Raw genomic sequence first — 14,188 nt, 5'->3', positions numbered from 1 at the left:
CCCTTCAGCAGACTGTGATCATAATTGCGTAGCACTTCGCTAACACGTATATTTTTCTTTCTTTGACCCCCCCACAATGTTTGACCTAGCCTTTTCTGTACAATTATATGGAATTAGAGATCCCTCCCTTGCAAGTACTCCTCCGTCAACTAGATTGTGACTACACACTCATATATATTGAATTGGTCATTCTCTGCTTTGCATGCATAGACTGCGGGTATCTTTATATTACTGGACCAGTGGTGCAGCGGTCAAGCGATGCACCACTGCTCCGCCAGGTGGCTTCTTCAAAAACAGGCACCGGTGGCTCTTGTGAGGCTCAGGTTGCTCTTCCCGATCAACCTCTCGCTACCACTTATTAATTTAACTGGCACCTACCAGCGTGGGATGATTGCTCACAATCCGGTGGATCTCACAAAATTCCCCGTATTGTCTGAAAAACCGGCGCCGCGCAATAGCAATCTCTTGAGCGCACGTCGCTAGAACAGGGGAGAAGGAACCCCCGAAGAGCGCCTAACCTTGTTTGTGCTGCTGCCCTCTCGACATCGCTCGACGACGCGGCGCCTACTAAATGACGCGTCGCTGTATCTTAGAGAATGTATGGATAATTTCTACTCAATGCTGGTGGACAGGGCGTAGCATTGGGCGTGCTAAGTGATGCCCTCTCCCCTTCACTCGTGCGCCGGCGGCAGCGCAACGCAAGATGGATCTGTGTGCTTCTCGAAGCCAGTCTCCGCGCCTGACCAATGGGGACGCGCGCCCGGCGCAAGAAAGAGAAGGGAATCGGACAGCTGGCACTGTGTTTACAAGCGTGCCTGCCTTGACGCGAAGAACGAAGAGACGCGGAACTCGCCTATACATGAAGGGTGTTGACCACTGTCTGTCAGCCCGAGCCACCGTTGAAACTTCAGAAAAGCGCACCCGCTTGACTCTCTGGTCAACACCACTCGGCCAGCCACGCACCAGCGATGCAGCGTGCGCCAACCTGTGGTGTTGTGTTGTGTTGGGTTTAATGGCGCATAAGCGACTAAGGCTATCATGCGCCAAGCACAAGGTATAGAATATTGATTTATATAGGATGTTATCAAAAAAGTCTAAAACAACGGTGGTGTAAAGGGCCTAAAATGTTCATTCGTGCAACCTGGTAAAAAATAAGACAAGATGTTAGAAGTGACTTATGGTAAAAGCTTTAAAGAAGGTCAGGTAACCTCTGCAACAACCCTTGGCTGCGCAAGGACGTCAAGGCTCCCGACAAATCGAATAAAGACCTCAGCCTTCTTCTCACGACGAGAGAGTGGCTGAGGTGTCGTTCAAAAAATTTGTTGTAAAAAGATCACCATTATTACCCCTACAATTTGTCTAAAACACCTGCTATGTTCAAACATTTAAAAACCTGCGAAATGTCAACAAGTGCATGTTCACCTACGAGCAATGTTGGGTGCAATGGTATGTGTTCATTATAAAAAACTGTAAAATGCTTCTTCCTCACTCTTTCTAGTTTTCTGCATGAGAATAAAATATGGTTTATTGTTAGCTCGTCTTGGCATAATTCACACTGTGGCTTGTCTTCTTTTGTTAGTAAGAAATTATGTGTGAGGTGCGCGTGCCCTATACGAAGACGACAGATAACCACTTCTTTGAAACGCTCCTGGTGGGTGCAGGACTGCCACTCACATAAAACTGGCTTTAGTAAATGTAGCTTGTTATTTACCTCATTGTTCCAAGATGACTGCCATTTTTCTCTCACTTTACGCTGTATTAAGTTCACGGAATCCATAAAGGGCATATTTACTTTCTTTATTTCCTTGCCACGAGCTTGAGCAACGCAGAAGTCTGCTCTCTCGTTTCCTTTTATTCCGACATGGCTCGGGACCCAGCAGAGTTTAATGTTCTGTCCTTGACCTGTGGCTATTACTGTGTTATGTATGATGTCACCAAGCATCGGAGTGGTTGCATTTTTGGAGTGGAGAGCTGTAAGTACACTGAGAGAGTCTGTATAAATAATACTGTTCCTGAGGTTCTCTGTTACTATCTTTCTTACGGCTATGCATACGGTATAACATTCTGCTGTGAAGATAGATGCACACTGTGGAAGTCTTATTATTTCCTTCTCATTTCCTCGTACCACTGCGCTTTCTACGTATGTATCCGTTTTTGAACCGTCAGTATAGAAGTGCGTGAAACCACTGTATTTTTCTTCCAGTGAAAGAAATTCTTGTATTATATGTTGCTGTGGAGTTTGTTTTTTGTGAAAGTGTGCGAGGGTAAAATCGCATATCGCAGGAAATTTGTACCACGGAGGCAGTGGATCTCGTCTTAGTGCAATGCTGGGTAATGTGTTCAGCACGCCGAGATTCTGGCAAATCTCTTCAAAACGCAATAGCAGTGGCCTGATGGTTTGCGGTTTGTTATTAAAGAGTGTTCTAGACGGACACTTTGTAACTATTTCGTAACAGATAGGTTTTGGTAGGGAACGGATTTTTAGAACGTATGAGCATGTAAGTACGAGGGGGTACCCAAAAGAAACCGGACTAAATTTTTTGGTCGGCACAGCTTCTGTGGTACCGCGCTTTGCCACTAGGAGCGCATAGAACGAACATTCCAGAGTCAGTAAGCCGAGTGCCGTCGTTGAAGGAGGTAAGACTAGTTTAGGCAGAGTTTTAGAGTGACGACTGTTTTGTGTGAATGTCGTTTTTGCAATGGCTGATTTTCGTGAACAGCGTGCTGAAATTCTGATTTTTGCTCAGAAAAAGTTGAATGGAAACGCTTGAAATATTAAGAAAGACGTACAAGGACGATGCTATGGGGACAACTCAAGTGTTCCTGAATCGAATCCTGAATCAAAGCAACAATCAAGCCAATGGAAAACTTCAAATTCACCTCGCCTCAAGAAAGCTCGTCAGGTGATACCAAACCTCAAAACAATGCTGATTTGTTTTTTCGACGTGAGAGGAGTCGTCCATTGATAATTTGTTCCGCAGGGTCAGACAGTTAGCCAGGCTTTCTACTTGGATGTTTTGAAAAGATTGGGCAACAGTGTGCGGTGGAAGCGGCCAGATTTGTGGCGGTCGGGTGACTGGTTTTCCATCATGGCAATGCCCCTGCTAACACAGCCCTGTCTCTACGACAATTTTGGACCAAAAAGGGCATGACCCCTATTCCTCAACCCTCATACTCTCCCGACCTTGCCCCGTGCTACTTTCTTTCTTTCCTAGAATGAAAAAATAGGTGAATGGAAAGCGTTTCGCTGATGTTGCTGAGGTGAAGAAAAAAACGACGGAGGCACTGTCAAGCATCACAAAAGATGAATTTAAACAATGTTTTTAAAAATGGAATGAAAGATTCGACAAGCGTATAATTTCAAGTGGGGAATACTTTGAAGGAGATTGAAGGTCTGTGCTTAAAATGTGAACAAATAAGTTCAAACAAAAATAAGTCCGGTTTCTTTTGGGTACCCCCTCGTATGCTTCTTCTATCGGTAAGAGATGGTTCGTTTGTTTCAACGTAAATACTTTTTATGGGTGACGTCCTGTAAGCGCCAGTGGAAAGACGCAAACCCAAATTATGCACTGGATCTAGTCGTTTCAGGTACGATGGCATTGCTGATCCATACACTATGCAACCATAACCTAAGCAGGATCGTACCACAGAGCGATAAATCTGTAAAAGGCTTGCCCTGTCCGAGCCCCAGTGTTTGTGCGAAAGGACTTTGAGTATATTCAGCGATCGAGAAGCTTTCTTTTTCATCGCATTTTTGTGAGGAAAGAAAGTTGGTTTTCGGTCAAACGTTATGCCTAAGAATTTGTGTTCAGTTCTTAAAGGTAACTCGGTTTCATTTAGGTGTAGTGCGGGTTCTGTCTGTAGGCCCCGTTTGAGTGAGAACAGAACGGCCACTGTTTTCTGTGGGGAGAACTGGAAACTATTCCTGTCTGCCCATGTTGCCAGTTTATTTATTGTTAGCTGGATTTGTCTTTCACATGTGGATATGTTGGAGGATGTGCGTGCTATCTGAAGATCGTCAACATAAACAGAATACATAATGGACCTTGGGATTATTTTCCTAATAGAATTCATTTTTACGACAAAGAGTGTTGTACTTAAGATACACCCCTGAGGTACTCCATTCTCCTGGGAAAAATTCTTTGAAATGGTTGACCCCAGGCGTACTTGAAATGGCGGTGAGATAGGAAGTCTTTTATGCAATTTAACATCCTGCCGCGGATGCCAAGCTCGGCAAGGTCTTGAAGAATCCCATGTTGTTTCATATGCCTTTTCTGTCAAAAAAGACTGCAAGACAGTGTTGTTTGTGTATAAAAGCATCTCTTACAGTATTTTTAAGGCGAACTACGTGATCTGTAGTGGAATGTCCTTTTTTAAAACCACATTGATGGCTGTCTAGAAGTTCACAGGATTGGCGGACAAAAGTTGGCCGTATATTCAGGACACTTTCGAAGGATTTGGCGAGGCAACTGGTAAGGGCTATGGGTCTATAACGGCTAAGAGAGGTTGGTGGTTTCCCGGGTTTAAGAAACGGTACAATAATAGCTTCTTTCCAGGCTTTCGGTACTTTCCCTGACACCCAAACTTTGTTAAAAAAACTTAAAAGTGCCTTTATGGCAGGTTCAGAAAGATGGGCTAGCATTTGGTAATGTATTTGGTCTGGGCCGAGTGCAGTATTTTTACCGGAAGAAATTACTGTTTTGATCTCTTGCATTGTAATTAAATCATTGTAGGGTTCATTTGTACCACAGCTTGTTAGCAGTCTTTGCTTCTCCGCTGTGTTTTTGTGTTTTAGAAAAGCTGCTGTGTAGTGTGATGAGCTGGAAATGATAGAAAGATATTCACCTAATATCTGCCTGTTCTTCTAAACTCGTCTGTACACCAGCAGCTCTCAGAAGGGGAACTGTGAACGGAGAGTAGTTGCCATTTAGCTTTTTGACCTTCTCCCAGATTTGTTTAGACGTGGTCGAGCTGTTTATTGACGAAACGTAATTTTTCCACGACGATTTTTCGGCACTGCGACGAATATATCGAGCTTTCGCTCTCGCCTTCTTAAATTTTATAAAGTTCTCCTGTGTAGCGTATCTCCGAAAAATGCCCCAGGCCTTGTTTTGCTTCTTTTTTGCTTCTTTACATTCTTTTGTGTACCAGTATTTGTGATTTCAGTTCACTATTCCAGAGGACTGAGGAATAGCTTGGCGTGCAGCGACAATAATACAGTTTGTGAACAATTCGTTAAGTTCGTCTATACTCATGTCGTCAGAAACTATTTTATCTAGGCTGGCTTTTTCACAGAACAGTGCCCAGTTGGCCAAGTGCAGTTTCCACTATTCAAGTTTAGTTGGGATTATTTCGGGTGAATGTGCTAAGCTAACTAGTATTGGTAAATGATCGCTTCCATATGGGTTATCTAAGACATCCCAATTAAAATCTGTAAAAATAGAGGACGAACTAAAAGATAAATCTATACAACTCATTTTTCCTGAGCTAGGAGAGCAATAGGTTGGCTTGCCAGTATTTAAGAGACAAATGTTATTGCAGAGTATAAAATCTTCAATCACTTGACCTCTAGTGTCGGTTTCCTCACTACCCCAAAAGCAGGAGTGGGCGTTAAAATCTCCTATCATTAAAAACGGTTCTGGTAATTGGTATAAAAGGTCTTCTACGTCATGGGTTGTTATTTTAAGATGAGGGTCAATATATACGCAGCACACTGTAATTGTTTTAAATGTGTGTAGGATGGCTGCTACGGTTTCTAATCTAGTTTTAAGTTTGTGTTCGCGAGCTGCGCCTCCATTTTTAACTATTATGGCAACGCCACCCGAAAACCGGCTGGCCTGCTCTCGATCACGGCGGAAGACCTTATAGTGTTTGAGAAAGTTTTCGTATTTATAGCCTAAGTTTGATCCTTGTAAACACAAGGCTACAGGTGAATGTGTGGCTTTGATGTCATTTAGGTTGTGTAGGAGTCCTCTGCAGTCCCAATGTATGAAAGCCATCTTATATTATGTGGATAGTGAGAAAACTAGGTTTTTTCTTCGGGCGCCCTGATACGGGGCTTCTCTTTCTTTTGTCGGTCTAGGGAGCCCCGCCGTCTCTCCGACGTCGACGGCACAGGGCTGCTTGGACTTGTGTCAATCGTATCCTCAGATACGCTGGACGTCCGTGCAGTACGCACGACTGTGTTCGTGTTGGGCCTCTCCGCGAACGAAGGGGCCTTGGGGCCCGCCGACCAGGAGGTCCGCGCAGCCTGCTTCGTGGGTGGTGGCGCAGCGCTAGCTGCTGCCACCTGGGGCACGGGTGGCCCTGCTCCAGGCTCACTGTGTGTGGCCTGAGCAGGAGCCGGAAGCCGCTGTGGAGCCGTGCCCTGTTGCACCACAACGGAGAAGCTAGGTTTGTGTATTGATGAAACTTGCTTCCATGCTTCCTTGAAAGAAATGTTTTCTTTTACTTTGATTGTGATAATTTCTTTCTCGTGTTTCCATACAGGGCATAAACGTGAGTACGCCGGATGGCTGCCCTCACAATTTATGCACAGGTGTTGTTCAACTGTACAGCTATCAGCATCGTGTTCATGTGAAGCACATTTCGCGCATGTCAGTTGGCCCCGGCAGCTCTGAGAGCTGTGGCCGTAACGTTGGCACTTAAAACAGCGTCGTGGGTTGGGTATGTACTGCCTGAGTTGAAGCTTCATGTAACCGATTTCAATAGATTCTGGAAGTATGCTTGATGCAAATGTCAGGACAATGTGCTTCGTGGCAATTTCTTTGTCATCTCTCCTCATTTTGATTCTACACGCGTTAGTTACATTTTGTTCCTTCAGTCCTTCAAGAAGTTCTTCTTCGGTTACATGCCTAAGGTCGTCATCTGAGATAACTCCTCGCACTGTGTTCAAGGATCGGTGTGGGCTGACTGTCACAGGTGTGTCTCCAAAAGATGTTAATTCCACTAACTTTTCATGCTGGTGGTTGTACAGGAGTTCTAGTAACAAGTCGCGTTGGCTAATTTCTTTATCTTATAGCCCTGGCCTATGCTTTCTGTGAGAGTTCTGGAGACAAGAAATGGTGAAATCAGTCTAGCAGTTTTTTCTGCATGTTCAGAGTGCACTGCGTGGAACCGTGGGAAGTTCGTTGGGTTTTTTGAAAAGAATTTTGTTGTCTCGGTGCGCCCTCTTTTACGAGGGAGATCGGCAGTAAAAAAATGGGAATCCATAAGAAATATTTTGTGTTCGGCAACGGTACCAGCCGCCCACCATGCAGCCCAACATGTGGACAGGACAGGAGGCTTCAAAAAAGCCCTGCCCATGCCAGCTGTACACCACCGCTATAACCCAATATGGCGCAACATAGGGTTGTCAGCCACACAAGGTTAACCCTTGCCGCCAAGAAACAAGGAAAGAAGGGAGGAGAATACAGGAAAGTTGTAAGAAAGGAGATAGGACAGTGAAAGATAAAGGGGAGGACAGGAAAAGGCGACTGCCGACTTCGAGTTATTGATCAATTCGCTCTCGCCCTACCATAAGCTTGCCGTCCCGGTTAGCTCAGTTGGTAGAGCGACTGCTCCGGTGAAGCGGTGGTCCCGGGTTGGAACCCCGGACCAGGACGAATTTTTCTTTAACTACGAAGTTTCTGAGAAAGCTAATCTGACCTAATCTATTTTTCGACCGTGTGTGTCAAATTCTGTGTAGTTCATATATTCTTGTTGTAGTGGTGAGTATTCATGTAATATTTGACTGTGGTGTGTTTTTTTGGAAAGTTTGTTAATGTGAACTCGCATAAGTGGGAATGCTGTACCATGTGGGCAGGGGGCCGTGCCGTATGTCGACATCAGGAAAGGTATCCAGTATTCCAAATCTTTGGCAACTATCCTCGAAGCGGAGAAGCAGAGGTCTGATTGACTGCGGTCTGCTGTTGAACAGTGTTCTTGGTTTGGTTGGTTTATTGGGGTTTAACGTCCCAAAGCAGCTTAGGCTATGAGGGACGCCGTAATGAAGGGCTCCGGAAATTTCGACCACCTGGGGTTCTTTAACGTGCGCTGACATCGCACTGTACACGGGCCTCTAGAAAAATTCGGCCGCCGTGGCTAGGATCGAACCCGCGTCTAACAGTGTTCTGGAGGTGCACTTTGTAACTATGGGATAACACAGGTGTTTCGGCAGGGAACGGATTTTCAGGGCATACGTGCATGTGAGCACAGTTCTTCTGTCTGTAAGGGAGCGTTCATTCATTTCGACATAGAGGCTGTTTACGGGGGATGTTCTGTATGCGTCATTTCGGAGACGTAAGCCAAGGGTTATGATGGACAAGCACGGGTTATGATGGACACGATGCACCCGTAATCTAGGCAGGATCGCACTAGAGCATGATAAATGTGCAAAATGCACGTCTTATCGGACGCCCACCATTTTCGTGAAAGCACCTTAAGGAAAGGGAAGCTGTCTTTTTCCGGTTGGTTGTGTGTGGATGGAATGTGAGCTCTTTATCAAAAATTATGCCCAGACATTTGCGTTCTTTTACTGGTAATGCGGTTTCGCTTAGACGTAGGGTGGGTTTGTTCTGTAGGCCTCGTTTGAGAGAAAACATGACGGCCACTGTTTTCTGGGGAGGGAACTGGAATCCGTTTCTGTCTGCCTATGTCGCTACTTTATTTATTGCCAATTTTACTCGTCTCACATTTTAATACATTTTTTAACGTCCAGGGCGTCTGAAGATCGTCAAAGTAAACTGAATACATAATCGATTTTGGTATTATTTTGCCTAAGGAATTCATTTTCACGAGAGTGTTCCACTTAAAACACACCCCTGAGGTAACCCATTCTCCGAGACCATTCTTCCCGTTAGCTAAGAGTGTTGAACCTAGGCATACATGAAAGGAACGGTAGGATAGAGCAGCCTGTTTGCCGGCAGATAAAACTCTCCTTATTTCTTCGATTGTGATGTCTACTGAACGGTTCATTTGTGCAGCCATTTGATGGAAGGCTTTGTTTCTCAGCTGCGTTTTTGTACTTCAAAAAGACCGTTTGTAGTTTGAAGTACTTGAAACGCTCGAGAGATGTTCACCAAGGATGACTGCTTGTTCTATGTTTGTGTTCTAGGGCCTGTATGAAAAGGAATCATGAAGGGGGAGAAGTTGAATTTGAATTTATGAACTTGCTCCCCTACTTTTTTGGATATAATTGAATGTTTATGGACGATATGTAGCTTCTCCAGGACGCTTTCTCAGCATTCTGATGGATACACCGTGCATAAGCTCTCGTCTTTTTAAAATCATTAAGATTCTCGTGTGTTGAGTACCTGCGAAACATACCCCAGGCTTCAATCTGCTTCTTTTTCGCCTCTCTACATTCTTTGTTATACCACTCTTTATGGTGCTGTCGAACCACTATCGAGGATTAATGAATAGCAGGACATGCCGCAGCAATGATACCAGATGTAAACGTTTCATTCAGTTCAAAAATACTGAGATTATCTGTAAATAGTTCATAAAGAGAGGCCTTTTCCCCAAGTAGCTCCCAGTAAGGTACGCGGAGCTTTCAGCGACACGGTTACTTGGAATGACTGCTGGTGGTGATGACAATTTAATTACCACGGGAAGGTGATCACTTCCGCAGGAATTATTCAGAATCTACAATTTAAAATCGGTCGAAACAGACGGTGAGTTAAAAGACAGATCTATGCAGCTCATTTTTCCAGAGCTTAGAGACCAGTACGTTGATTTTCCTGTATTGACCAAGTATAGATTCTTGGACAGAATAAATTCCACGAACTCATAACCTCTAGCATCTGTTTGTTCAATTTCCCAAAAACCAGAATGGGCATGAAAATATCCAGCAACTACGTGTGGCTGTGGTAGCTGTTTAGAAAGTGCCTATAGGTCATGTAGTGTGACATAATTGTGGCTCGAGGTATATGAACATATTGTAATTGTTTTAAAATGTAGAACAGTGACGGCAACAGCTACATATCTAGTTTTAAGCTTGACAGTGCGAGTTGCAACACCACTCTGTATTATAATAGTGACACCTCCCGAGAGCCTAATTTTGTGCTCTTTGTGACAGTGGAAGACTTTATATTTTTTTAAATATTCCTAAGCTGAGGGCCTAAGTTTGTTTCCTCTCGGCATAAAGCTACTGAAAAAAGTGAGCTTCAGAGGTCCTTTACCTCACTGTAGTTGTTTAACAGTCCTCGCAAGTTCCATCTAACTAGGAATACCATTTTTACTGTTTTTGGGGGGATAGGGTCAAACACCTAGACTCCCGGTTTATTGGGGCCTGTAATGTGCGTTCTTGGTTTCCTGTAACGCTCAAGTCAGCTGTGCCGCCCCCGCATTGTGGATGTGCTGGGGGATGTGTCCATTGTCTCACGGCAAGCGCTGGAGTGCCACGAAGAAGCCGCGGTTGTGCGAGCTGAAGACCTCCCCGATTGGGGGAAGTCTTTTGGGCTTCCGACTTCCGGGCTGGCAAGCCCTGGCAAGTCTGCCGGGGCCGCAGATGGCCATGCCGCAGGCTCACTGTTTGTGGCGTGGGCAGGTGTCAAAGGCCGGTGTGGTGGCCCGCCCGGTCGCACCACATCGGCGAATTTCGTTTGTGCACTGAAGGAGAACGTGCCAATGGTATGTCAAAGTCGCTGACGTGCTTATCTGCATGTAATGTTTTCTTTTCTTTTTAGAGTGACAATTTCTTTTTGGTTTTACATGTAGGGCAAGAACTTGAATAAGCGGCATGATCTCCTTCACTGTTGGCGCAGCACGGTGCTCCTGCACAGTTCTGTGAAACGCGCTCATGTGAGTCGGATATCTCGCATGTTTTGCGGCCACGGCAACTCTGTGAGCCATGACCATATCTCTGGCTGTTGTAACATCGTCGCGGGTTCGGGACGTAGTGGCGGACATTCATTTTCAAGCAGCCAACTTCTAATGCTTCTGGGAGTGTACTTGAGTTAAAAGTGAGGACAAGATGGTTTGTTGGTATCTGTTTTCTTTCCTGTTGTGATGCGGTAAACATTGATGACATTTTGGTCCTTGAGACCTGCCTGCATTTCTTGTTCGGTGAGTTTGAGAAAGTCGGCATCAGAGATTATACCCCGGACTGTGTTTAGCGATCTGTGTGCAGTAATTGACACTGGTGTTCCGCCCATCTGAGGTTATGGTGGATAGTTTTAAATACTGAGCACTATCTTTAAGCTCCAGTAGAAGATCGCCACTAGGCATTTTTTTTTAGCTTGTAACCGGTGCCCAATGCATCGGTCAGGCTTTTTGCAATCAAGAGTGGGAGATTGTTCGGGCATTTACTTCTGTCTCGTCGCTGTGCAGCACATGTTTTTGGAAGTACTGAAGAGTCACACCGCTCCGCTCTCTTTGTTGGGGCGATCATTTTGTTGCAAAGGGGGAGCCATAAGAAAAGTGTATAGTTCGTCCACAGTGCCAGCCGCCCACCACGGATCCCAACGAGGAAACGAGACAGGAATTTGCAAGCAAGCCCTGCCCTCGCCAGCTGTACACCGCAAATATAACCACATATGACGCACCTCCGGGTGCTTGGTCACACAAGGTTAACCCTCGCCGCCTATGAAAAGTGAAAAAATCGGAAAAAGAGGAGGAGACAGGAGACTTGTAAGGAAAATATAGGAAAGTGAAAAAGATGAAGGCCAGGACAGGAAAAAGCGACTGCCGATTTCCAACCGTCGGGTCAGGCCACAGGTGCCGTCTGCAAGAAGCTGGGGCCAAAGTGGTGTGTTGCCTCCGCCGAAGGGCCTTAAAGATCCAAACGCTCGGCATCGGCTCAACCACCAGGATCCCCTTTTTCCCGGACATGGTGAGGCACGGTTAAGCACGGGTGCTCGGGTCCGTGATGGCGCACTGCTCACCATCATCCCCTTGCGGGGATGTCCCTGCGGATGCTCAGGAATCCGTGGTATGTGCACTCACCGGTATGTGCACGCTGCAGATGCCCTGCCGGTGGGGGGAGGGAAGTGGGGTAGGGGGGGGGGCAAGGTTTTTTCCTTCAGAAAACATTCACGAAATCGTGTTCGTATATGACGCCTTTCATTATGTTGAGTGATCGATGAGTAGTTGCAGACACAGGTAGATCTCCGAAGGGCAGTATGGTTGAGAGTTTGGAGTATTGTACTTTGTCTGGGATTTGGAGGAGCAGATCACCACTGGCAGGATTCGTCACCCTGTAGCCTAGGCCCAAGGCATCAGCCAGACATTTAGAAACTATGAACGGAGGCATTTTACTACCTGGTTGATGCGCATTTTCACTATGTGTGACATAGTAGCTAGGGACAGTTCTTTAGTTTTTTGCAGAAATTCTGCTGTTACATCGATCCGCAATCATTTTTGCGGGCGATCGTTTTTTGGGAGAGGGGGAGCCATGAAATGTATGTTTATTTTCGGTCGCGGTGCCAGCCACCCACCAAGGAGCCGAATGAGGGGACGGGTGAGAACTTCAAAGCAAGTCCTGTCCATGGCATCTCTGCGCCCCAAATATAATAAAATATGACGCAACTCAGGGTAGTTGGCCTCACAAGATTAACTCTAGCCGCCAGGAAAAAACAAAAACTTAGAAGTGAGTACGAGACAGGAGAGTTGTGAGAAAGGGATAGGAAAGTGAGACAGAGGAGAGGACAGGAAAAGGCGACTAACGATTTGGTGTGTTTTTTTCGTGCAAATGCAGACAGCCGCACTTGAATACGGACTTTGCTCAGGACTGGAGTGATACTCTGCAGAGGGTTGTGTATGTAACACAGCGCTAGACACGGGACGAAGGAAGAACAACACAGCACAACACAGCACACTTACATATGATGTACCAACTTGACAAGCCTCCGCCTTAAAGAGGGTTGCGGTAGGTTTCGGATCAAACAACTCCGCAGCCTAGGTAGACGCCCAAGTCATTAGGCCACTCGTCGTCTCCCACGCTCTCTCCCGCTTTCCCTCTCATAGAGGCATTTCCGTCTCTCTACTTTCTATCTCTCGGCTGAGACAGGTTGCAGGTGGCGCTGTGGACGCCAAAGACGACGGCGGCAAATGAGGGTCGAGCTAATTCAAACTAACATTCACAATCCTTAATGAGCTTTACAAATGCTTCACTTTGTGGCAGGGTTTCACGAAGCTTTCTTTACTGGATAAATACGGCCTACTACAATGCGATTGGTCGAAGCAGCTGTCGAATGCGCATGCATAACGGTCTAAAAAAATGTCCGCAAATGCAGCTATGATTGCTTACGTGTGAAAAGGCGTAAGCCCGCCCGCTCACTTCGTGGACGCTGTCGCCGCGCGCTGCGACGTGACGTAACATGATGTCATGCACCTCCGAATTCTGCCTCTGGAAGGCTTTATGTAGCCTCCGCCGCGGCACCTCATTTGATCTGCGCGCCAACTTGGTGAGGGCAGTCGCCGCCCTACTGCGGCCAACGCCAGTCTCGCCCACCAGCTGCCGCATATGGTCGGATTCAGATGCGCTGACCTTATGGCATCAGGTCATTCTGTACTTTACATGCACAGATACCTGGGAATCCTCATACCGGTCCTGGCGCAATGGTGCAGCTGTTAAGCGGTGCGCCACTGGCCTGCGATGGCAGGTGCTGCCACCGGTGGGTTTTGTGGAATCGAGGTTGCTCTTTCCGATCAATTTCGCGCGACCAATCATTAATTTAACCGCTGCGCACACGGTTGAATGAGAATGCCATCTTTTTATAAGTGCCATCAAGTGTTAACACATACACACAGACGGGCTTTGCTCAAGGATGTAAGTAAGGCTGACGCCTTAGAAGTGTACAGCTTGCAAACTCTGCGTGTGTGTTTTTCGAATGTACTTCTACGCTTTCCTCTTGATCCAATTAAAAAAGCCGGACATGGAGAACCGATGTAGCAGACAGGTCACTCACATGCCGACGTTCAGCTTGCCCATGAAGCCCGCGCGCTCTACAGCCTGGAGCATGCTAGACATTGTCACCATCCCAAGGCGCGGAATATGCAGCTCCTCGAGTGTGGCGCACTTGACAGCTGCGAGCAGGAGACGATGCATCTCGTTGGGGGAGAAGGCGAACTTGACGGCGAGGCGCCGCAACGACTTCGTCGCCGCGAGACCGCGCGTTAAGTGCTCGACGTGCCAGCTCAACCGCTCCGCCTGCACCTGCGAGTGAATGAAAAAGGCTTGGTGTTGCATCGTTTCTCGAATCTCATC

At 46.4% G+C, this 14,188-nt stretch overlaps 1 protein-coding gene across 1 annotated transcript in view; it reads right to left on the bottom strand.

Moving 5' to 3' along the window:
* The window catches only part of LOC149369693 (uncharacterized), a 76,389-nt gene that overhangs the window by 21,189 nt on the left and 41,012 nt on the right, over positions 1 to 14,188 (bottom strand). The window contains exon 5 of the mRNA XM_089559298.1: positions 13,890 to 14,137. Coding sequence (XP_089415424.1) covers positions 13,890 to 14,137 — 248 coding nt within the window. The remainder of the gene's footprint in view (positions 1 to 13,889; positions 14,138 to 14,188) is intronic.

The sequence above is a fragment of the Amblyomma mixtum genome, chromosome 1 (genome assembly GCF_055824585.1).
Source record: "Amblyomma mixtum isolate Tamu chromosome 1, ASM5582458v1, whole genome shotgun sequence".
In the NCBI taxonomy this organism is placed as follows: domain Eukaryota; kingdom Metazoa; phylum Arthropoda; class Arachnida; order Ixodida; family Ixodidae; genus Amblyomma; species Amblyomma mixtum.
This window is presented reverse-complemented; position numbering and strand designations above follow the sequence as displayed.